Below are 25206 nucleotides of genomic sequence, written 5' to 3' on the forward strand. Positions count from 1 at the left end.
ACCATGTGGAGTGAATATTTGATAAATATTCAAAAAAGAGTTTGCAAAACAGAAATAAGTTTATTTTGGGATGTTACAAGTTGTACATCAAGTTCTTAGGTTGTCCTTGAGTGTCAAGTTGACTTCTTCTCAAATTCTGTTGATTTTGAAATGTCGGAACTACCCTATGTGAGGTTATGCAGACTTCGGTCAAGTTAAGTTTGTTATCATCTGATTGCACAAGTACAACTCAACAAAACAGCGTTCTCCAGTCCTCTGCAAAGCAAGCAGACACACAACCCGACATAGCGCACATACAGACAAACAGTACATATGCAACACAAGTATTTCATCTGCATAAATAAATAAAGAAATGATGCTTCATGAATAGGAGAGTCTCAGATGGTTAGTGTAAGTAGTGACTTTGATTGTTGAGCATTTTCACTGCCTGTGGGAAGAAGCTGTTCCTAGCAGGCAGTGCTTGAAATAGTTTGGAAAGTGGTGCGCTATATTTTCTATTTGTACAGAGCTTTTAGGTGCTCTGGTCATATAAACTGAATCCTTTTATGCTATTTCTCCATTTCAAGCTAAGGATTTCCATGTTATGGTAAGAATGACTCATTTATTGCAAAGAAACTGTGAATGTTCTTGAGCCAAATTGTTTTTTCTCCATGAAACTGTAGAAAGTTGAAAGAAGAGTGGCTAGTTGCCTTGCCAGCCTCAGCCTTCTAAGGAATTGTATTCACCGTTGCACTTTCCTGACAAGTGAGGGCATGTTGTGTGTCCAGGATAGGTCACTTCTTAAGTGGACTCTGAGAAACTTAGAGTCCTCCACTCTCTCCACTACCGAGCTATTAATATGTAGTGGAGTGTGCTCACCCCAAATCCTCCTGACATCTACAATGATCTCCTTTGTCTTGTCCACATTGAGACTCAGGGTGTTATTCTCGCACAATTTCACAAGATTTTCCTCCTCTTTCTGTATTGAGACTCATTGTTTTTGCTGTTGTGTCATCTGCAAATTTGATGATTCTGTTGGAGCTGGATTTGACTTTGCAGTCATGGGTCGGTAGAGGGCTGAGCATACAGTCTTGAGGTACACCAGAAAACAGCGTGATGGTGCTCACTGTTCTGCTACCAACTCAGACAGACTGCAGTCTTTCATTAAGGAGGGTACTCAAGCCTACCATAGGAAATCAACCCTTTCTCTGCCTCTTATAGTTTTATATACAGGTACTCCCCAACTTGTGACCTATGTGACTTACGTCCATCCACACAACCAAAAATTTTTTTAAAACGTGCGATTTCGGTGAAATTTGGGACAATCTATGGTGGCTGCCATTTTGGCTGGTGGCCAACCTTTCGTGAGAGCTGGCCTTGGAGGCTACCACATTTTAACTCCTTATGTCCCTTTTGTTTCTGATCCTGTTCAATATTCTGATGGTCAGACAGATTTTAGAGGCCAGTAGTGTGCACAGGGCCTGCACCAACAGAGAGAATGAGAAGGATTTGGAAATGGAGAATGAAAGGAGTTGGATCATTTTACTCTTCCGTATCATAGTTAGGACAATTCCCTGACATACGTCCATTCTGAGATACACCCAGTCATCCAGAATGGATCGCGGGGACATATGAGTATCTGTACCTCTAATATGTCATGTTTTGGTTTCTTCTTCTGCAGAAAAAGCAGACCAAGCCTATCAAATTTCTCTTGACGCCTCAAGTCCTGCAATACAGGCACCATTCATTCCTTGTGAATATTTCTTGCCTTCTCCTTCACTAATCACAGCTTTCCTGCAATGTGGTGACCAGAACTGCGGATAATATTCTAAGTGCGGACTAACCAATGTTTTATACAACTGTAACATGACATACTGACTTCAATACCTTAGTTGATGAAGACAAGCATACCATATGCCTTCCACACCATCCTGTCCACCTATTTTTTTACTTTCACTGAACATAAACCAGAGACTGTGAGTTTATTCCTTTCTGGGGCCTCATTCCTGTGAGGGGCGCTGAACAAAGTTTCGACTCTCTGTCTTCCTTACGATAGACAAAATTAAAGAATTTCATGTACGTTACATTCAAAATGTAGTGTGACAGAGTATATAGATGTGTTTTTGGGAGATAAATTGGAAAAGGTTTGTTAGAGTAGGTCACATACAAACACTTTTAAACAGATCTTATTGGAAATACTGGAGCTCTGCTAATGCTAGACATGTCGGGGCCTCACAGCTTTTGCAAGAGCTTTGAAGAGTGCTCAAGAGACTTCACTAATAGATTGTTGTTTACAAATGACAACAGGTGAAAGATCTTGTTGGAGCCGCAAATTGTCTGGAGTGGAACTTGTTGTTCTAAGAGGGTCACGTGGTTCTGCAAGCAGAGAGAGTCAAACAAGCTTTTTCTCTCTTTGTGTGTGTGTGTGTGTGTGTGTGTGTGTGTGTGTGTGTGTGTGTGTGTGTGTGAGAGAGAGAGAGAGAGAGAAAGAGAGAGATCACTTGTGCAGTGTTACAGCCGGCAGTCAGCAGCTGGGACTGGAATAGGAAAGCTCACAAGCTTGGGGAAAGCTCCATTTTGGAAGACGATCTGGTCAAAGCCTTTGTGGTTTATGCAAGACTGGCTATGTAATGTTTCACTTGGAATAAGAGAATCAAAAAGGAACTCTGTGGTGACCTGAAAGAAAGAGGTTACCATCTGGAGAACCCTGATGGGGCAAGTTTAGTCAGCAAGACACTGAAGTGACTGATGGAATTAAATGTTCAACAAATCTCTCTCTGAAAACCAACAACAACTTTCCTGAGCGGTAAACATTTATCTTTCAAGCACCAAAGGCTGGTGAACTTTTTACATGTTAAATTCTGTGCACAGTACAAGAATTTCCTGCAACCAGTATTATGTGACAATAATGGAACCTTTAACCTTATAATTTTTCAAAACTCCTCAGGGTTTGCCTTTCACTGTGTTGGTCCTGGCCTAGTCTAATTATCCAGAATGCATCTTTTACCACTTTGCTAAGTTGAATTTCATCTGCCAATCTTTTGTTTGCGATTCCAGTTGATCTATATGCTGTTATAACCTCAGAAGCCTCCATTATCCACTAGACTGCCAATTTAAGTGTCATCTGCAAGCTATTAATTACATTTTCACTCAAAATTGTTAATAGTATGAAAAAAATAACAAAGTACTCAGCGCCAATCCCTGCAGTACACCACTGGTCACAGGCCTCTAATCTGAAAATTAACATTCAACTATCACTCTTTACCAACCACCACCAATCCAATTTTATATTCAATTTACTGCTTACCAGGATCTCATATGTTCCAACTTTCTGGACCAGCTTTACCACACGGGACCTTGTCAAAGGTCTGACTGAAATTCTTCTACTGCCCTGCCCTTGTTAATCCTCTTGATCACTTTTTCCAAAAACTCATTTAAATTTGTAAGACATAACATCTCCAGTCTTCCTCTACCTCGCCTGTTGGTATCGAAGATACAAAAATCTCTGCTAAAGACACACCAGTCTCCTACCTAGCTTACCATAACATTCTAAGGTATTTTGGACTTTGATACACTAAGACTTCACTGCTTTTTATGTTTAAAACCCTCTTGCAATAAAGGCCAACGTGCTATTCACTATCTTCATCCCCTGCTGTATCGTTGCAACTCTCTCCCTTTCCTAATTTGTCACCATTTAGATTATAATCTACCTTCCTATAATTGCGACTCAAATGGATAAACTCACATTTATCTACATTGTAATGCATCTGCCATGCATTTGTCCATTCTACTCATCTGTCCGAGTCATTCTGCAATCTTTTACACAGCTTACACTGTCACCCATCTCAGTGTCATCTGCAAACTTTGAGATATTAAAGTCAATTCCTTTGGCTAAATGTGCATTGTAAATATCTGGGGTTTCAGCACTGAACCTTAAGGTACCCAACTAATAGCTGCCTGCCAGTCTGACCTATTTATTACATCTCTTTGCTTCCTGCCTGCTCATTAGTTTTCTATCCACATCAATATTGCCTTCTATATGACATTCTCCAATTCTGCACACCAAATCTTGTGTGGGACCTTATCAAAAGCCCTTTGAAAGTTCAAAGGCACCATATTAATTGGTTCACCGTTGTCCACAGAAAAACATGAAAATCTGCAGACACCGCGGTTGAAGTAAAAACACAATGCTGAAGAAACTCAGCAGGTCAAGCAGTGTCCTTTATATAGCAAAGGTAAAAATACGTAACTGATGTTTCAGGCTTGAGACCTTCATCAAAGTATGGAAAAATGTCATCAGGCACCTGAACAAAAGAGTTGGGGGTGTGGTCACAAAGACAGGAGATGATAGGTGGAGAATGGACGGAGGGGACTACAGCAATCAAGGGAAAGAGGGATGAATAGGTGAATAAAGAGGGAAGGGAGGGAGGAGAACTGGAAAGGGAAAGGGGGAAGGGGAAGAGGAGAGCAGGTTAGCAGAAACAGGAAAAGTTGATGTTAATCCCAACTGGCTGGAGACTGTCCAGATGGAAAATAAGGTGTTGTTCCTCCAATTTGTGGGTGGTGTTGATGGGATAGTATATAAGGCCATTGTCAGACATGTGAGTATGAGAGGGTGACACAGTACTGAAACGGTTGGCTACTGGGAGGTCTCTGTCACTGGTGCAGACAGACCAAAGGTGGTCAGCGAAATGATCTCCCAATCTGCGCCCAGTCTCTCCGATATAGGGAAGGTTACAAAGGCAGCACCAGATGCAGTAAATCAGTCCTGCGGTACTTGAAAATCCTGTTTAGTGCTTCAGACCGTGTTTATGGAGGAGGCGTAGGCACAAGTGTGGCACCTCAGATGCTACACTTGCGTGTCACACTTGCACCCACACCTCCTCCCTTATTGAATATTAAGTTCCCAACTTTGGAAAGTTGAATGGCTAGTCTTGCCAAGTTAATCCTCTTCTGAAAACAAATTGGAACAATCTGAAATCCTCTGATCCTTTAACACATCTCATTTTTCCAAGGTTTGATTTAGATTGTGGCTGGTAGCTTTGCAATCTGTAATATATCTTCTCTGGTTTTGGTCAACTATCCACTTACAAAGTTTTTTATAGAACTTCCTTTTTGGGTAATTTAATTTAACCAATTTTCTTACCTACTGTAATTTTATAAGGTGCCAACATGGCTTATGTGTAGATCTCCATATTGATTCTTCATTGCCCCAATACTTCACTGGGGCACATCTTTTAACTCTAAATGCTTATGGAAAAGGCTTGGATTCCTTTTTAATCTCCAGTCTATTTTCTTGCTCCTATATTTCATGATTTATGTACCTTCATACTTGTGATTTTCTGCCTGATTTTCTTTTGAATTATTAAGTTCACTTCTCTCAAATACATTGATATTTGATAAACATCATTTTTTTGTCTATGATGCATCTTTGTTAGAGCATCTAATAAATTTCAGTATGCTGTAATGTACATAAAGCTAAGACCATTATTTATAGTTGCTATAGAACTGGAATAATAATCTTCCTATTTTAATATGTTTACTTTGTCAAGGGGGTGAAATACAGGAACATTTCCATAACAAATGCCTCATAATACTTTAAAATTTTGTTTCTATAAATGGGCATGTTTAAAAACTGAATTAGTTATATCCATTAAGGAATATTATGATACTAAATCATGCAATTTCACATAGGCCTTTCCAGGCTCTTAGAGCTGTCTGATGGCAGAATGCCATAGGTGCTGCAAAGAGAGGCTTTGAATGCTGAGTCACTAGAATGGAAAGAGAATGCTTTGCAGCTATCAATTTTGTACTCTGGCTTTTAGCAAGGTTTTTTTGGTCAATTAATTGGGCGCCTTGCTAAGCTCTTTGACGGGAATCTTTGTAAATCTAAATAATATCAAGCTGGAAGATTCGCAGAACTGAAATAAAAAGAATTTTTCTTGAACCAGAATTTTTTTTGGACTTTCTGGTGTTGTAGAAAAGAAATTCATTGAACAAAAGGCCCATAAATGTTTTAAGCTGAAGGATGTCAGTCAAGTTATTTTAGTTTTCCAATCTAAAATCTGTAAATGTTGGTAATTTGCTATATTCTGTTTTGTTGCAATTAAATTTCTGTGATATAGTTTCACTGCTTTTTAATGGACCAGTTGTTGAAGGTTGTGCTGACAAATTGTGAAAAATACATTATGACATCAATTATAAATGTAAGATATGGACTGGTTCAGTGTTATTTTTTACACCAATTATATCTTAACCCACAAAAGTTACACAGATCAAAAGTCGAAATTTCAGAGATAGGCTGAGACAGGAACTTTTCTACATGCCACGTGGTCATGTGTGAAAGTGAGGCTATTTTGGCAAGAAATCACAGAAAAATTAACCAGAATAACAGGAGTGGCTTTCACAGGCGTCCTGGATCTATATCTATTTGGGTAATTTCATGGAAATAAGTGATAAAGGGACCACATATCAAATCTCATTTATAAAAATAGCACTGGTAATAGCAAAAAAATTTATCACGATCACTTGGAATTCCAACTCCCCTCTACTCATAGCACAATGAACTGTGAAAATGAACAGCTGAATACCTATGGAAAAAAAAATCACATATTACTTACAGAATAAATATGGCACTTTTGTAAAGGTCTGGCAGCCATACCTGGGCCACATAGGGGCCCAGATACAGAAATAAAAAGAAACAAAAAAGGGTAAAAAGGAATTATATATACAAAAACATAGTTTCCCCAACAATACTCTAAATATTTAAAATATAAATAAAGTCTGACAGTGAACGGATCTGTATGTATGGAAGTTGGGGGCAGGGAAGGGAGGGACTGCTTTGTATTTGTTTGTGGTGTTTGTAAGTAAAAGTTTAATATACATTTAAAATGTTACTATGTATATTTGGAGCGCTTTCATCCCTAACGTCGAAGTACTCGAGATGGCAGAGGTCGACAGCATCGAGTCCACGCTGCTGAAGATCCAGCTGCGCTGGGTGGGTCACGTCTCCAGAATGGAGGACCATCGCCTTCCCAAGATCGTGTTATATGGTGAGCTCTCCACTGGCCACCGTTACAGAGGTGCACCAAAGAAAAGGTACAAGGACTGCCTAAAGAAATCTCTTGGTGCCTGCCACATTGACCACCGCCAGTGGGCTGATATCGCCTCAAACCGTGCATCTTGGCGCCTCACAGTTTGGCGGGCAGCAACCTCCTTTGAAGAAGACCGCAGAGCCCACCTCACTGACAAAAGGCAAAGGAGGAAAAACCCAACACCCAACCCCAACCCACCAATTTTCCCCTGCAGCCGCTGCAACCGTGTCTGCCTGTCCCGCATCGGACTTGTCAGCCACAAACGAGCCTGCAGCTGACGTGGACTTTTACCCCCTCCATAAATCTTCGTCCGCGAACCCAAGCCAAAGAGAGAGAAAGAAGAGATGTATATTTTTTGAAAAAAAAACAAAAATAATATATTCCAAAAAATTGTGAAAACATTTTTCCATGTTTCTTAATAGTAATAGATGAATAAATAATGAATGCAAAAGTTTGCTTAATAATGTACTCATAATAAAGTGTTCTTCTTTCATTAGGAGTAACTTAATTCCTGTCAGGTTTTGTTCAGTATTCATCCAAAAACTGATGTTGCAACTTTCTTTGAAAACCTAAACAAATTAGTTCAATTTTATTGTGACATAGACTTGGGTAAAGTGAGAAATGTGTTTTTGGGCGCAGTCCAGCTAGTCAATACAGAATGGAGAGTTAGAGAGATCAGTTGGCTCAGAACAAAAGCAAGTGTGAGGAATCAGCATGTCCCCAATCTCTTACCAATTTTTATAGATGCGCTATCAAAAGCATCCTGTATGGATTGTTACGGGAACTTCTCTGCCCAACTTATCATGAGTTGTAAATGCAACTCAGGTTTTCAAGCAAACCAATCCATAAACTCTGTCTAAACTTCCCATGCCTTGGGAATGGAGCCAATGTACTAAATGACACACCCCAACTTGGTCACACTGTCTTCCATCCTCCTGTCAGCAAAAGATACATAAGTTTGAAAACATACACCACCAGATTCAAGGACAGTTCTTTTGCGCTGTTATCATACTCTCTACTGAACAGACCTATCATTAATTCCATGCAGCACTTTATTCTGTGCTTCCTGTTGCATTTAATATGCGTTGATTGTCTGGATAGCACATAAATCAAACTTCACTCTACCTTGGTGCACATTATTTTTGCTCTACCCAAACTACCAGGAAGATAATAAAATTAGATAAATGTTCTTTTATAAATATACAGAGGAGTAAATGGCTGATGTAACTTGAGTCACAAAGTACAGAACGAACTCAGCAAGTACCTTGAAAAATATCTAAGTCAGTTGACGGTCCTGTTATGGGTTCAAATCAGAGCACCCATGTACTGTCGAGCTGAATACAGTGTGCTGGAGAAACTCAGCAGGTTTAACCAATATTAGTAGGAGAAAAGGAATGTAATCCACAAATGTGCTGGAGAAAATCAGTTGCTCACACAGTATCCACAGGAAGTAAAGGGTAACCAATGTTTTGGGCCTGATCCCCTCATTAAGATTTATGTATAGGTCTCCTGTAATTTCCACAAGTTATCCATTTTTTTTAAATAAAATTTTGTAGTTCTGCTATGGATTCCAATATCCTCTTGTTTAATAAATTTAAATATGCTGTTCAAATAAAAGTCCTTTCGAAATTAATCATTTAATTGTGGTTTGTACTCTCTGTTTTCTCGAATTTACCAGGTTAATAATTTTATCTGTAGTTTACCGCATACCCTTAGTATAATATTTCCTTAAAGTTGATACCTATTACAAGGGTAAATCACCTAATTTTCAAAACATAAGGTAAATCTTAAGTCAAGAAAGCAAAAGTAAAGAGTTGGTGTCCCCGAGATGGAACCTTCCCAGTTGGATGTTGTGGAATTTGGCAAAGTCGTCAGTGCAGGATACTGTTTGACCTTCATTTCTTTCCAGTAAATAATGACTGTCTGGAATTGATTCATACAGGAGGAATTCTTCACAGTATGTTGTTTAATATTGCCATATAAGATGATGATGAAGTTTATCAGCAGTTGCTGATGGAATAAGTTCAAGTCACATTTTATGGTCACATTTTGATCTGCATTTGTCTGAGAATACCTTAAATGGGAATAATTAAAATTTCCACAGTTTATTTGAGAGCATGTTGTCTGAAGAATAATGAAATTGAACAAACCTCACACACTGGATTACCCTTCAGTGTTAAACAAAGCACCAATCTACATTCAACCACCCCGATGTAGCAGAGGCCTCACCAGGAGCATCAGATGCAGTTAATGACCCTGCAGATTCACAGACGAAGTGTTGTCTCATTTGGAAGGACTGTTTGAGGCTTCTAATGGTGGTGTTACATAGAAACATAGAAGATAGGAGCAGGAGTAGGTCATTCGACCCTTCGAGCCTGCTCCGCCATTCAACGAGATCATGGCTGATCTTAAAGTTCAGTACTCCGTCCCCGCCTTGTCTCTGAAACCTTTAATACCCTTATACTGAAGAAATATATCTAATTCCCTCTTAAATAGATTTAATGAACCTGCCTCTACTGCCCTCTGTGGCAATGAATTCCACAGATTCACCACCCTCCTGGTAAAGAAATTCCTCCTCATCTCGGTCCTAAATGGTTTGCCTATTATCCTCAAACCATGGCCCCGGGTTCTGGATTTTCCCATCCTTGGAAACATCCCATCTCCATCCATTCTGTCCAGTCCTGCCAGAATTTTATATGTCTCTATGAGATCCCCTCTGAATCTTCTAAACTCCAGCGAGTACAATCCCAATTTGCGCAATCTTTCCTCATAAGTCATTCCTGCCATTCCAGGTATCAGCCTGGTGAATCGCCTCTGCACTCCCTCCATTGCAAGAACATCCTTCCTTAGATAAGGTGACCAAAACTGCACACAATACTCCAGGTGGGGTCTCACCAAGGCCCTGTATAGCTGCAGTAAGGTATCCTTGTTCCTATACTCAAACCCTCTTGATATGAAGGCCAACATACCATTTGCCTTTTTAACCGCCTGCTGTACCTGCATGCTCGCCTTCAGAGACTGGTGTACAAGTACCCCTAGGTCTCTCTGCACTTCCCCATCTCTTAATCTATTGCCATTCAAATAGTGTTAAATTGACTTTCTTATCGCTTCAGTTCTCAAAGAAATTAATAAAAATATATGAAGAAATTATATACTATTGAGCAATGGAAAGATAAATGGAAGTTGTGTTTATAGGCATGGTTAGTGTCACAGTTTGCACAACTCTTTACAGTGCCAGTGGCCCAGGTTCAAATATGCCGCTCTCTATAAGGAATTTGTACCTTCTCTCTGTCTGTGTGAGTTTTCTCTTCATGCTCTGGTTTCCTCCATAGGGGGTGGGGGTTGTGTTAATTGGTGTATTTGGAGGGCACAGGCTAGTGGGCCAGAAAGGCCTGTTACCGTGCTATTTGTCCAAATGAAAAAAAAATTAAAACCTGTAACTGCTGTAAATGGCACAGTACGATTCTGTTGTGCTTGGAGTAAATGATATTTGCTTCCACTCTAATCTTATGGGTTCTGAGGTGACTAATGTGGTCAATGAGGGAACCTTTCATAGATGGGGAAAAAAAAATGGCTGATGGGACAGGAGGATGAGTGGTTCATGAAGTGATTGGATAGGAGGTGAGTGGTTTGTGAGCTGATGCAATACTTCCATCACTTATGGAGGGCATTTTGTTCTCCTGCTCCAAGACTTCTGCTCTCAGGGCCATCCTGACTGCTCCCCCTCCACTCTGAGTTATCATGCACTGGACCACATTAACAATAAAAGGCTGTCAATTTGAGGCATTCACCCTCTCCTTATTCACAAATGCTACTTGAATTTCTGAGTATTTCTAGCATGTTAAAAAAAAATCTTGGTTGGGTCTTAATCAGGAGCTCAGAGGGGACTTAGCTGGGTAAATGCAGTGTTGACTCTTCCCACTGGTCTGCTCCCAAAGCATTTCATTTGAGGTATAAAACAGGAGTAATATATCATTGAGGTTATTGTCATAAAGGTTAGATTAACCAACCTAAATGAAACTTCTGGTTGCCAATTCGTGTTCAGCTCGGATCATAGAGAATACATTCTCGAAGTATGATGGCTTTTAGCTTGTTGAACCTTTCCCATGTTTTGAATTCCTTCCTTTAAAAAGTGAGGAGGAGTGGAAATCTAGAAGTTATTTTATACTACCCAACTGTGTCACTTACATATAACCTTTGGTAAACTAGAAGGTGGTAACGTTTCAGTTTGTCTTTTGTCCAAGATTTATTAATATTTAGATTCATAAAATAGAAAGATGGAGTTTTAAAAAAAAAGTTTTTATGGACCAAAGTGGACAGCCTCACATTATATCCTATCTGTCATGACCTTGCCAATTTAGACTGAGCAGCCAATCATGTCAGGGCCCTATATTGAGAAAGAGCTTTCACAGCCCAATCCCATGTCCCAGCTCTGGGTTTAATCACTTTGTAGGTTACAGCACATCAACAAAGTAAGGTGTAGAACCAGTTTGTCAGATCCAGTGCTTGTCCAAGTGCTTTCTAGTGTCTCCATTAAGGACGTGTTTCTGCCTCTACCAACTTTTCTTTTGGAATTTCCAGATATCCTTTTGGTTTTGATTATCCACAGATCGTTCTAACGATTAAAAAGCTGACTTCTACTTATTGTCTCTCTTCTTGGGAAGGATGTCCTTCCTATCTTCTCCATAAGAGAAGCCCAATTGTTTCCCCTCAATCTCCATTTTTCCCAAGAAAATTCTAGTCTTTATTGCTAACATTTTTGAGAAGATTAGGGAAAGTTAATTAATGCAAAGTTCTACTGTGCTGTAGAACTTTATGCAGTTCTATAGCACAGAAACAGGCCTTTCAACCCAACTTGTCCATGCTGGCCAAGCAGATCATCTTTGCCTGTGTTCTGCTTCTTGGCATATGGTGGTTATCGTGAACTATTTTGCTTTACTGCACCATCACTTTATCATTTCTCTTTAACTTTCTAAATTTCCATTCACTGGAATCCTTCTCTGTCATAATATTTAAAGTCTTCTATTGCATTTGCTAAGACAGGGAATTCAGTTCAATTCACGTGAAGCCTGCCTCAAAGAAACCACCATTGCTTTCAGTAATCCATGAGAAAGAGTAAGAATATAAACTTGCACCTTCTTTGATATTCAATAAGATCATGAATTAGCTCTCGTACTTGATAGTGTGGGCCCGGTCCACACTAAATTCTTGCTCAAACTTGTCATTCAAGGAATTGGAGAACTTTTGTTGCATGCCCTCCATTGCAAGTATATTCTTCCCACATACAGTATTCCAGGTACAATCTGATTGTAGCTCTGCATAGTTGGGGAGCTAGTCATCTCTTTTCTAATCTAATTATTTTTCAGTAAAGGCCAACATACTGTTATCTTCCAAATTACCAGCATACATTTTGACTTGTGTTTATTGTCCAAGAAAATGCATTTAAAGAATACTCTACTTTTCTATTTTATGGATTAAAATAGGCATCATCACATCATATTCTAGCTGTTGTGACCTTCCTTATTCATTTAGACCATCTCTATCCTCCATAGGCTGTCCCTTGAAATCAAGGATGACTTGCCTCCACTCTATATTGAAGTGGATAATGAAGCTGCTGTGGGAACCAAACTCTCTTCTACAAAAATGACAGGAGGTGTCCGTCAAGATGCCTGACATGATGAGCTCATATTGCTGTTTATGTAGGGCTTCTATGCATGGCCTTGAGGTTCTCAATATTATCAAATGCTTTCGATCCACTTTGAATAATTGAGCAGGAAGTTCCCAGGAGTTGGCGAGGTTTTTGCATTTCTTTAAGGTGGATTTAAGCAAATTCATGCTTTTTCCTCTCATCTTCCAGTTAATCTCATCCAATGGTAGTGCTCAGAATAGAATGGTTCCATGTAAGAGTGAGCCAATGGGTCATAAGATGTTTATATCTTCTGCAGCAATGCTGAGGTTATCCATTCTTGATGATGAAGCTCTTTCCTTATTATCATTAATCTTCAGGTTTGCTCATCCAAAAGAAAGCACCCACAACCTTGTTCTTCAAATAAGCCATCTCATTGCCATTCATTGTGTCATACTCAGTATGTTACCCTTGGTCTGTTCCTGCTCTCTCTCTCTCTCTCTCTCTCTCTCTCTCTCTCTCTCTCTCTCTCTCTAACTCTGCACTTCTGTCTTACTTGTTAAACTATGTATGATATTTCCACTGGACCTTTTGAAAAACAACCTTTACCACTGCTCTTTGATACGTAACCGTAAATTTGAAATTGAATGTGACTTGGATAGATTGCCCTGTGGTGATACCACTCTATTACTATCAGTTACGATCTCTGAGTGTATGGCTGTCCCGCTGCTTTGGTGACTATACTAATGACTTTTCTCCTTGGAACCCCCTAATAAAGGCTGTTTCGCCCTGACCCCACTCTCTCCCGCTCCCTCAGTATGTGCTCTGGACTCAGGCCAAGCAACATGAGTGTACATACAGTTTTAAGAAATTAAAAGCCTATCGTTCTGGCAGCTTCTCGTCTTTGAAGTTTTGATAGTGCATCATACCTTTAAAACACCTCCCCTCTTTCCTCACTCTTCTCACAATTCACAGACAACTATGAATTCAAATCTCCAGCCTTTTCCCTTTCCACTAAAAGGCCATGACCTAGCCCAGACTGTTTACCCTGCTGTACCCTGGACCAGGATCCACTCTTGGGCTTACCTGCTGTTTTTCTTTCCTTTCTAGCAATGTTACAAGATTCTGTATATGGTTTATGCACAGTGTAAAGGAACACAGAGAGACATACTAGCCCAGTGCCACTATCAAGAAAGAAAGAGAAGCAAAAGATACACCGACCATCCACCTCCTGCACCTCTGTAACCTCCGCAGCTGCACAGTTTCCTGTTCTGTCATTTGATGCTTGAGGCATCTAGATCCACGTCCTTCCAAACGCCCAAAGCAATTAGGAAGCTGTCAGTGTCTGAAGCCCTTCGGTAGCCCTGGTCCCCCTCATGAATAGCTGTCCAGATGCCTGGTTTCCAGGCACCTGCAGCCTGTACCCTGGTGCGAACTCCTCAGCTGCGCTGATCCACTGCTGTGATTTCTTACCTGTAGGATCCTCTCCCAGGTTTCCCCCTATTGGTGGGGTAGGGTGCTCATCTGCGGTGATCTGCTCTTTCCTCGGAGCCTTCAAACCTCAAAGTTGGACCCAGCAACTTTGAAGGATTTTGAAAGTTCCATTTAGCATTATTTGAAGATAGACAACTCTACTAAAATGGTGACTGCTCATTGCAAATTCTAATTGACTTGCACTTGGAGGTGCCAAAGGAATTTATCACCTGAAATCTTTGCAGCAATTTCATTTTCATTTGCCAGTGTCTCATTGCCAAGATTTTAACTGCTCTTATTTTTCAGGCATTAATTATTTTGCTTGATAAACTCGCAATGGTAACTTCTCCTTCAGCGTGCATCGGCATGCAGTATTATGTCATTCCAGTCAATTCAATGATAATATAGCATAAAAATTCACAAAAATAATGCATCTTATGATTCAAATTATTTTTAAATATTTCAAGATGTTTTAATTTAGTCATTAAAATATTCCTGCAAATCCATTATTTTCCTCTGAAATAAATGCATTAAAACAGCAAAAAAAAATGACTATTCTATGATATAACAACAATACCTATACAGTATTTAAATCCATTCACGTTGAGAATAATTATTCCTGTTTTTAACCAACAGTTACTTGCCATTAACTGGACAGGACTAACAAATCTTCTGGACATCCCTGGGTTGAAGTAAGTGCAAAATCCTTTGAAGGATTTCCTCATGCTGTCTTGGTGGGCCTGCTTATAAATATAAACCTGACAAGCGCATTGGCAGTTTCACTGGGATCAATCTTGAGTTGCATGAAACAGAGAATTCGTAAAAAACCAAACAGCTGGTGACATGAGACTTTGAGGGTCCTCCATGTATTCTAGATATTAATGAATATATACATCTGCATTGGAATAACTTTCCGACAGTACAAAGACAAACTGCAGGAGGAATTCAGTGGGCCAGCCAGGTCTGTGGAAACAGCAGGACGGTTGATAGTTCGGGGTGAGCCCCTGCATTAACATTAGCTCTGCTTGAGATTGCAGTGACTGCCATCCTTAGTGTTTCAATTTCCTGATGGTTTCCATTTGTGAAGTGATTTGTAAAAATAATACCGTTACAAGAAATAGAAATTCACCTGTTCTACCAACTAGTCATATTGGTTGCATTGAAATCGGTTATTCTTTTTTTCAAGTCTTTTTTGGAGTTGTCTAGGCTACAGTAAAGCTCCTGGTATCCAGCATCTATGTGGTTTGTTAGATGCCGGATAAATGAATTTTCTGCTTGCTTGAGATTGAATGTTGCATGATTGGTGAATAAACGGGGAGGCGTACCAATTTTGAACCCGTACTTTTTAACTCTTTATGTTTCATGATTTTTTTTTGCCGGTTGTTTGAATTCCGGATAACAGAGGTCTTACTATATATGCGTTGGTCTTCTTTCCAAGCTCAGATATAGGGTCTTTGACCTGAACCTTCAGCATTGTTTCTCGTCCCATAGGTATAGCCTGACCTGCAGAATATTTCCAACATTTTCATTTTTTTTTATTGTCAGATTTTCTGCCTAAATGATGTTTCTCTGATATCCTTACCTACTTCAGCCAGTTATCATCTGCTCTGATAAGCTTTAGAATCCGCATTCATTGCAATCACAGGAGGTCAGAAATCTTTGTTTCTTTGCGGGGGATCAGTTCAGTTTGAAAGGATGATTGGGCTCTGTGAAAGACAGTTGTCACATAGAGATGATTATATGCAGCAGGCCATGAGAACAGGCCATTCTGCCCATCCATGAGCTTTTGCTCCATGCTAACTTCCTTATACTATCATTGATTTTGTCTCACTCCTCTAGACTCCCTGGAGTTATGCTCATAAAACTTGCCTGAATATTCAATGACTATACATCTGAGCAAATAGTAAAACACGGAAGTCTGCAGATACTGTGGTCGAAGTCGCTCCATCCGCATCAGTGATAGAGATCTTCCAGTGACCAACTACTTCAATTCCGCACCCTACTCCCATGCCAACATGTCTACCCATGACCTCATATTATCCCACCCAAACCACCCCTACAATTGAGGAGCAACACTTAATTTTACGTCTGGGCACACTCCAAACAGATGGCATTAACATCGACTTGTCCAGTTTCTGCTAGACTACTCTCTGTTCTCCCTCCCTCCTTTTCCCTTTGTCTTCTTTCCTCCAGCTCTCCTCCTCCTCCTCTCTCCATTCACAGAGCCATCCCTCCATCCCCTTTTTGCTAGTGTGCTCTCTCTCCCTTATCCACCTATTACCTCCTTCCTTTGGGACTGTGCTCCTCCCTTTGCCCCTCCCCTCTACCATTTTGTTCAAGGGCTTGCCTACATTTTGCTCATACTTTGATGAAGGGCTTGAGCCCAAAGCGTTGGCTCTGCATCTTTGCTACATGTTTGAAGTGTCTCGTGTTGATAAAAGCTCACACTTGACTGGGGGAAGAACTAACGCTTTTATTAGCTTACAACACTGGCAGGGTTCATGAACAGGCTTCAAAGGGGCTCTGGATTTAGGCGGGAAACCAGGGTTATAAACGAGCCCCCGGGGGAGGAGCCAGGAGACGGGACCAGTCGTCCATACAGCACACTTCTAGTGAATCCCAATTCACTACATTCACCCCTTCCTTCAGAATTAAGTGTCTGTGGATGAAGAAAACAAGGATCAGAAGCCGGTAATAGACACAGTCGAGAAATATTTACAATACTATTTACAGATTCAGGCGGTTCAGTGGTCTGGAAATCCTGGTGGAGCGCCTTAGCACTGGGGGGGCTTGGGCTCCTTGAGTCCCCTGGTCCACCTGTGATGAAAGGGTAGTGGGCTGGAGCTTTGGCTCGATGATAGAGGGGGGTTCACTTTCCTCCTGAACTGAGACCCTTTAGGCCTTGAGCTGGGGTGGGGAGAAAAAGCTCAGGAGCTCGTGGGGCACCTGAGGCAACGGATTCTCTGTTCCAGCAGCTGCCATGTCCCTGATGGGACGGTGTCCTCCCTGCCATCTGAGTACTCCACGTACGCGTACTCAGGGTTGGCATGGCGCAATTTCACCTTTTCGACCAGGGGGTCGGTCTTGCTTCTCCTCACATGCTTCTTGAGAAGGACCGGACCAGGACTAGTGAGCCAGGCTGGGAGTGTAGTCCCTGCTGCTGATCTTCTGTTGAATGTAAACAGGAGCTCATGAGGAGTAGCATTGGTGTCAGTGCAGAGTAGCAACTGAATTGAGTGGAGCACAATGGAGAGAACATCCTGCCTGTGCAAGTCTGGAAGGCCTTTTTGCTTCAGGGCAAGCTTCACAGCCTTCCAGATCAACCTGCCCGCACCCCCAGGGGTTGTGACTGGTAGTCCTGCTGGATGCGATGCCCTTCACCAGGTACTGATGCAGCTCATCGCTCATAGAGTCTAGGGCCATCATAACGGATGAGGCGGACATATCTGGCCATGGGATGGCAAACGGGAAGTGGGAGTACTCATCGATGACTGAGAGAAAGTAGATGTTCCCGTTCGTGGAGGGGAGTAGTCCTTTTAAATCAACGCTGAGCCGTTTGAAGGGCCTGGATGATTTAACCAGGTGCACTTTCACGGGGCGAAAAAAGTGCGGCATGCACTCAGTGCAGACCTGGCATGACTTGGTCTTTTCCCTGATGTCTTCTATTGAGTAGGGCAAATTGCGGGACTTGACAAAATGAGCCATGTGGGTGATCCCTGGATGGCAGAGCTCATTGTGTATGGTCCGCAGTTGACCGGTGTGTGCGGACAAGGTATCTGGAGGGTCGTTAAGGCCCCTAGCCGGTAGGCGATGTCAAAACTGTAGGTCGAGAGTTCGATCCTCCACCTAACAATTTTGTCATTCTTGATTTTGCCCCTCTTGGCGTTGCTGAACATGAATGCGACAGAGTGCTAATCCATGAGGAGAGTAAACCTTTACCAGCCAGGTAGTGCTTCCATTGCCTTACAGCTTCTACAACAGCCTGAGCCTCTTTTTCCACAGACAGGTTCCAGAGCTCATGGCCTTGAAATGTCCATGAGAAAAAGGCAACCGGCCTGCCTGCCTGATTGAGAGTAACGGCCAGGGCAATGTCCGAAGCGTCACTTTCCACTTGGAAAGGTACATTTTTGTCTACTGCATGCATGGCGGCTTTCGCAATGTAACTTCAGAGGTAATTAAAAGCTCTCTGGGCTTCGGTGAAAGGGGGAAGTGGTGGCATTTAAGAGGGGACGAACTTGTCGGCATATTGAGAGACCCAATGGGCGTAATATGAGAAAAACCCCAAACATCTCCTCAAAGGCTTTGTGGTTCTGGGGAGGGGAAGCTCTAACAGAGGGCACATCCTATCAGGTTCGGGGCCAATGACGCCTTTCTCCACCATGTAGCCAAGGATAGCCAGTCATGTAGTCCTGAATACACATTTTCAGAATTGTAGGTGAGATTCAGGGCTCTTGCTGCGTGGAGAAAGCTCTGGATATTGACATTGTGGTCTTCCATGGTGTGGTCACAGATGGTGACATTGTCGAGGTTGGGGAAGGTAGCCTTCAGCCCGTACTCGTCCACCATCCTGTCCATCTGCTGCTATAAAATACAGACCCCATGGTGATACTGAAAGGGATCCTCCAGAACTGATAGAGTCAACCAGTAGCCTCAAATGCTGTGTAAGGGTGGTCCTCGGAAGGGATCGGCAGCTGGGGATAGGCAACTTTCTGGTCGATGGTTGAATAGATCCGATACTGCACGATATCGTTCACCATATCCGAAATGTGAGGGAGGGGGAATGCATCCAGGAGTGTGTATCTGTTATTTGTTTGACTATAGTCAATCACTAACCTGGACTTGTTTTCTCCCTTTACTACCACCACTTGTCCTCTCAACGGGCTGGTGCTGGGTTCGATAAACCCCTCCTCCAGCAGGTGCTGGGTCTCCGTCTTTATAAACTCCCTGTCTGCCACACTGTACCTCCTGCTTACAATCAGCAGACAGGTCTGGGAACAGGGGTGGGGGGGTCAATATTCAGTGTGGAAAGACTGCGAGTGGGTCCTGGTTTTGAGGGCACTCCGTTCTGAAGTGTTATGGGGGAAGGGGCCAGAAAATTCTAAGGTCACGCTTTTAAAGTGATACAGGAAGTCCAGACCCAACAATACTGGAGCACACAATTTATCTAAAATGTACATGCAAAATTTACAAAATTCGCCCCCTTCAAATGACAGATGAACTACACAATCTTTCTGTACACATGCTGAATGGGACAGGAACACTAGGAAGATTCGGTAATTAGAGGGGTAAATTTTAAAGTTATATTTCTGCTCAGTCCGTGAGTCTATGAAACTTTCCGTGGAGCCTGTGTCAATCAGGCACTTGGTTGAATGTCCATTTACCTTCACCTTCGCCATTGAGTTGCTGAGCTGGTGAGATCTTTTCTGGTCAAGGACCAGCAATCCCAGGTTGCCGGAGACACCGTGTTCTTCCTTCGAGTAGCCCCCTCTGTCTTGAGTTGACCTGTGCAGGTAAGATGGTGACGACCTCTTGGCGCAGCAAGGTGGCTGCCCTCCTTCCTCCTCTGACGATGATGGCGCTGAATTCAAAATTGGGCCATTGCAAGATGGCCACCAAGCCTTTTTGCGCCATTTCAATAGGTGGCAGGTTGCGCAGCAGGCGATCTCGGGCGAGTCCGGGGCAGATGACTTGGGGCTGGAATTGGATCTTGGAGCAGTACAGGCCATAGGCTTCCCCGGACCGCCCTTCGCGCATCAGACCCTCATCCAATGTCCCTTCTTCCCTCAGCTGGAGCACACCGAGTCTTTGGCCAGGCAGCAGGCATGGGGGTGCTGTCCCTTGCCACAGAAAAAGCACTCCCAGGCTCGGGAAGCGGCAGCCATTAAAGCGAGGGCCACCGTAGCGGGAGCAGCTGGTCCTTGGAGGTGCTCACCCGAGAGTGCGAGTTCGCTGGCCTCAAGGTCATTGTTCTCGAGACTGGCCTGTTTCAGTGATTTGGCCAGCTTGATGTGGCTAGCGAGGTCCTTCCTTCCCGACTTCCTTCCTGCCTCACGTACCTCGAGTGGAGCCCTGCGACTAGCGTGTTCTGGATCTGTTTATCTTCCCGGACGCAGCCTGAAGCAGCCTTAGCCAGCTCTTCTTAGCCAGCGTCTGCAGATTCAGCAGGTAGTCGTCAATCGACTCTCCAGGCCATTGGAGGCGTAGGGCAAGCTGGTGCCTCACTAAGACCTCATTCGGGGCCTTCATATAGTGGGTCTTCAGTGCCTTGACGGCGGCCTTGTACTTTGGGCAGTCTCGGACGACTGCATACCCCTTCGTCCTTGAGATGAGCGCTGACCTCCGGAGCTCGTCTGTATGGAAGACTTCCCTGGTCATGTTCAGGTAGGCCTGGAAGCAGTCTAGCCAATATGCAAACTCCTCAGCTGCGTCGGGGGACTGGGGGTCTATTAAAAGCATACTGGGCTTGAGCACCACCTCCATCCTTGACTGGAGGGAGTACTAACGCTTTTATTAGCTTACAATACAGTTCGGGTTCATGAACAGGCTTCAGAGAGGTTCTGGGTTTAGGCAGGAAACCAGGGTTATATACGGGTCTCCGGGGGAGGAGCCGGGAGGCAGGACCAGTCGTCAGTACAGCACACTTCTAGTGAATCCCAGTTTCTCCAGCATCTGAGCAAAGCAGTTTCTCTGTGAATTCCCATTGTTATTTTTTATTGATTTTCTGATTTTTATGCTATTTAATTTTGCACTCCCCAGCAGGGGAATGCTCTTCTCCATGTTGCTGGAAGAAAACTCTGGAACTCACTAAAACTTTGCTTTGAGAGTACCTTCCTTGCACAGTCTGAAGTGGTTTAAAATGGCAGCTTTCCACCTCCAACTAATGGGTGAATAGCACAAACTTTTTACATCATAATAAATACATTCTAAAACAAGCATTTCACTGGTCATGCAAGCTATCGATTCACAGCAGTGCCTGAGTGCTGCTGTTATCTATGAGGTTCTCAATTGCAAATGCCTTCCCAAGCAAAAAAGACACCACAAATAACTGCTGCTTGATACTTTTTACATGTAAGGAAGTCATATTGAGAGATGAGGCAATGGAAAATGATTCCACTTTTAGAAGAGTCCTTTGTGGGAAAGTGAACAAAATAGAACTGTTCATGCAACTCATTAAGGATAATAGTTGATAAGAGAATGTATAATACAGTTGGATAATATCAAGGATGTTAATTTTGGAAGGAAATGGCAACATTTCTACATTAAAGTGTTCATTTTAGTTTGAATTATCCTGAAGTGCCCCCTGCCTGATGTCAACATTGAAACATTTAATTGGTATAAATGCATTTTTTGGTTGCCATGGCCAAGATTGTGTGAAATAAAAAACAGTTGGTATTGTTCACTGATCATATAAATTTGATCAATTCAAAATGTTAATTTCAAAATAAATTGTAGATTGTCTGATTGATAATACCACAGTAATATTTTAGTTTGCTAAGTACTGTAAATTATTAAAGTAATGAAATTAGTAGTAATTTATAAAGGTGCCTCATTTCATATAAAGATTGGACAAATCTTGGATCATATCGTGTCTCAAACTTTACACCAAAGTAAGATTTTTTTTAAATTCTCATTTCAGTTTTTGAGCTTTTGATGTAGATTAACCAAATCCACTATTTTAGTGTTGTAGAGCTCGTCGAAAGAACCAAAGACTTGTTGATCCAAACCAAGGCTTTTATTAGCAAAAGACAGGAGCTCTTCACGAGTGGCCGATCATTCCAGACTGGTGCTGTTGGTCATGCTGTTCCGGCACGGGGCCTGGGGAATAAAGAGTTGGGGAAGGTTGAGTTGGGGGAGTTGTTGAGCCTACCGCATCCTGAGCTAGGTCCCGCACCGAAACAGTGTCCTCCCGGCCGTCTGGGAACTCAACGTAGGCGTAATGCCGGTTCGCATGGAGTCACGCGGTCGACCAAGGGGTTGTTCTTTGAGTGCCGGACGTGGCGTTGCAAAAGGACGGGGCCAGGGACAATGAGCCATGCCGGTACAGTGTTTCCTGATTCGGATTTCCTCGGGAAAAGGAACATCCTTTCGTGGGGGGTGGCATTTGTTGCGGTACATAGGAGGGAGCGGATGGAGTGGAAGGCACTAGTGAGAACCTCCTGCCAGTGAGAGGTGGGGAGACCTTTAGACCAGAGAGCCAGTGTAACCGCTCTCCAGATGTTGGCATTCTCCCTCTTGACCTGGCCGTTACCACATGGGTTATAGCTGGTGGTCCTGCTTGAAGCGATACCACACTCCAGAAGGAACTGTTGCAGCTCTGCGCTCATGAATGAGGACCCCCTATCACTGTGGATGGAAATGGGGTACCCGAAAATGGCGAAGATACTGTGAAGGGCCTGTATCATTGAGGTGGCGGTGGTGTCTGGGCAGGGCACAGCGAATGGGAAGCGTAGGCCCTGGGGGTTGTCGTGGCCGTGGCAATAGCGGACTCTACAGTCGGGACCGAGGCCGGGTCGAGTGTTCCGCATGGGGGCGAGAGGCGGGACAACATCATGGTTGCGAGGGTGGTCTGCCCCTTCCGGGTTCGGCGTCTCCGTGACGTCAGGCGTTGACGTGCAGGGGAGCCCTCGCTCTCATTGGACGAGAGCTCTGGGGAAGAAGGGTTTGAATGGGATAGTGGCGGTTGGGCTTCACACGAGGCACTGTGTTTGCCGGTGGCCATTTTAGACCGGCAGCAAAGTGGCCGTTTTTAAGACACTTCTGGCACCTGGCTTTTCTTGCTGGGCACTGGGACCTGCTGTGTTTGTCCCTCCCGCAGAAATAACATTTTGGGTTCGCAGGGGGCAGAGTAGCAGCAGCCGACAGGCCGTCAGTATCTCGGGGGGTGGAAGGGTAGAAGGGCACTCTACTCACATCAGAACGTGGGGTCCAGTCCCTAGAGAGCTCGTTTGACTTTAAGGCTGCATCCTCCATTATGATTGCAATCCGGGCCACGTCCTCTAGTTTTTCTACCCCTTGTTCGAGCAAGCGCAGCCTCACTTCGTTCGATTGGAGCCCGGCCACATAGGCATCCCGGATGAGATCGTTTGTGATCTCGGCAGCAGTTTTGTCCGCACAGTTACAGTCCTTGTCCAACGCCTTGACTACTTGTAAATATGCCCTGCTGGACTCGCCGGGCTGTTGCTTCCTCGACGCAAGCACGAGCCGGGCATGAACTCTATTCATTGGTTGATCGCACAGTTCTTTCAGTACCTTTATGGCTGCGGTGTAAGTGGTCTCATCCTGGATGATCTCGTAGACTCTCAAGGACACCAGAGACAGCAATGCTGTTAGACGCTGGTTATCCTCCTCCACCTCAATGACCCTTAGGAAGTTTTCAAAGTTCATCAGCCAGAACTTAAAGGCTTTGAAGGCTGTAGCTGACTGTGGGTCGATGTCAAGTTTTTCTGGCCGAGTCAGACGTTCCATCCCTTTTTAAAAAAATTCTTTTTGCTAATAAAATTGTAGAGCTCGTCGAAAGAACCAAAGACTTGTTGATCCAAACCAAGGCTTTTATTAGCAAAAGACAGGAGCTCTTCACAGGTGGCCGACCAGTCCGGAATGATCCGACCTGGCTAGGGACACAACCCTTTAAGGCCCAGACAGTAGGCGTGGCTTAGCTCTCAGCCAATCGCTGAAAGCACAGTCATTACACTCTAGATACTGTAACTAAATACATTGGTGATAGGTCTGTACTATCACAAGTGTAAGATAACAAAATTATACATCTTATTCAGAGAAAATTGATTCTAGTATAGGCAGTGCCCGGGTTAAATATGAGTTCCGTTAACTAGGTCTGTCTTTAACTTGAGTTTGTATTTAAGTCAGAACAGTACATATGATCCTTATTTAGCATCAGTTAGGTAAATCTTTATCTTAGTATATAGCATATTTAGTAACTGTATGTATCTTTCTTTGGCTTGGCTTCGCAGACGAAGATTTATGGAGGGGTAAAGGTCCACATCAGCTGCAGTCACGTTTGTGGCTGACAAGTCCGATGCGGGACAGGCAGACACGGTTGCAGCGGTTGCAGGGGAAAATTGGTTGGTTGGGGTTGGGTGTTGGGTTTTTCCTCCTTTGTCTTTTGTCAGTGAGGTGGGCTCTGCTGTCTTCTTCAAAGGAGGTTGCTGCCCGCCGAACTGTGAGGCGCCAAGATGAACGGTTTGAGGCGATATCAACCCACTGGCGGTGGTCAATGTGGCAGGCACCAAGAGATTTCTTTAAGCAGTCCTTGTACCTCTTCTTTGGTGCACCTCCGTCACGGTGGCCAATGGAGAGCTCGCCATATAACACGATCTTGGGAAGGCAATGGTCCTCCATTCTGGAGACGTGACCCACCCAGCGCAGTTGGATCTTCAGCAGCGTGGATTCTATGCTGTCGGCCTCTGCCATCTAGAGTACTTCGATGTTAGGGATGAAGTCGCTCCAATGAATGTTGAGGATGGAGCGGAGACAACGCTGGTGGAAGCGTTCTAGGAGCCGTAGGTGATGCCGGTAGAGGACCCATGATTCGGAGCCGAACAGGAGTGTGGGTATGACAACGGCTCTGTATACGCTCATCTTTGTGAGGTTTTTCAGTTGGTTGTTTTTCCAGACTCTTTTGTGTAGTCTTCCAAAGGCGCTATTTGCCTTGGCGAGTCTGTTGTCTATCTCGTTGTCGATCCTTGCATCTGATGAAATGGTGCAGCCGAGATAGGTAAACTGGTTGACTGTTTTGAGTTTTGTGTGCCTGATGGAGATGTGGGGGGGCTGGTAGTCATGGTGGGGAGCTGGCTGATGGAGGACCTCAGGCTGACTTCCAGGCCAAACATTTTGGCATTTTCCGCAAAACAGGACGTCAAGCGCTGAAGAGCTGGCTCTGAATGGGCAACTAAAGCAGCATCGTCTGCAAAGAGTAGTTCACGGACAAGTTGCTCTTGTGTCTTGGTGTGTGCTTGCAAGCGCCTCAGATTGAAGAGACTGCCATCCGTGCGGTGCCGGATGTAAACAGCGTCTTCA

General features: G+C 43.3%; 1 protein-coding gene across 3 annotated transcripts in view; it reads left to right on the forward strand.

Annotated features, from left to right (window-relative positions):
* LOC138751863 (extended synaptotagmin-2-A-like) overlaps nucleotides 1-25206 on the forward strand; it is a 246502-nt gene that overhangs the window by 156095 nt on the left and 65201 nt on the right. For all 3 annotated transcript variants that reach the window (XM_069914724.1, XM_069914725.1, XM_069914726.1), the window contains one exon: nucleotides 14809-14864. In XM_069914724.1, the coding sequence (XP_069770825.1) occupies nucleotides 14809-14864 (56 nt within the window). The remainder of the gene's footprint in view (nucleotides 1-14808; nucleotides 14865-25206) is intronic.

Source organism: Narcine bancroftii, chromosome 1, assembly GCF_036971445.1.
Source record: "Narcine bancroftii isolate sNarBan1 chromosome 1, sNarBan1.hap1, whole genome shotgun sequence".
Taxonomy (NCBI): Eukaryota; Metazoa; Chordata; class Chondrichthyes; order Torpediniformes; family Narcinidae; genus Narcine; species Narcine bancroftii.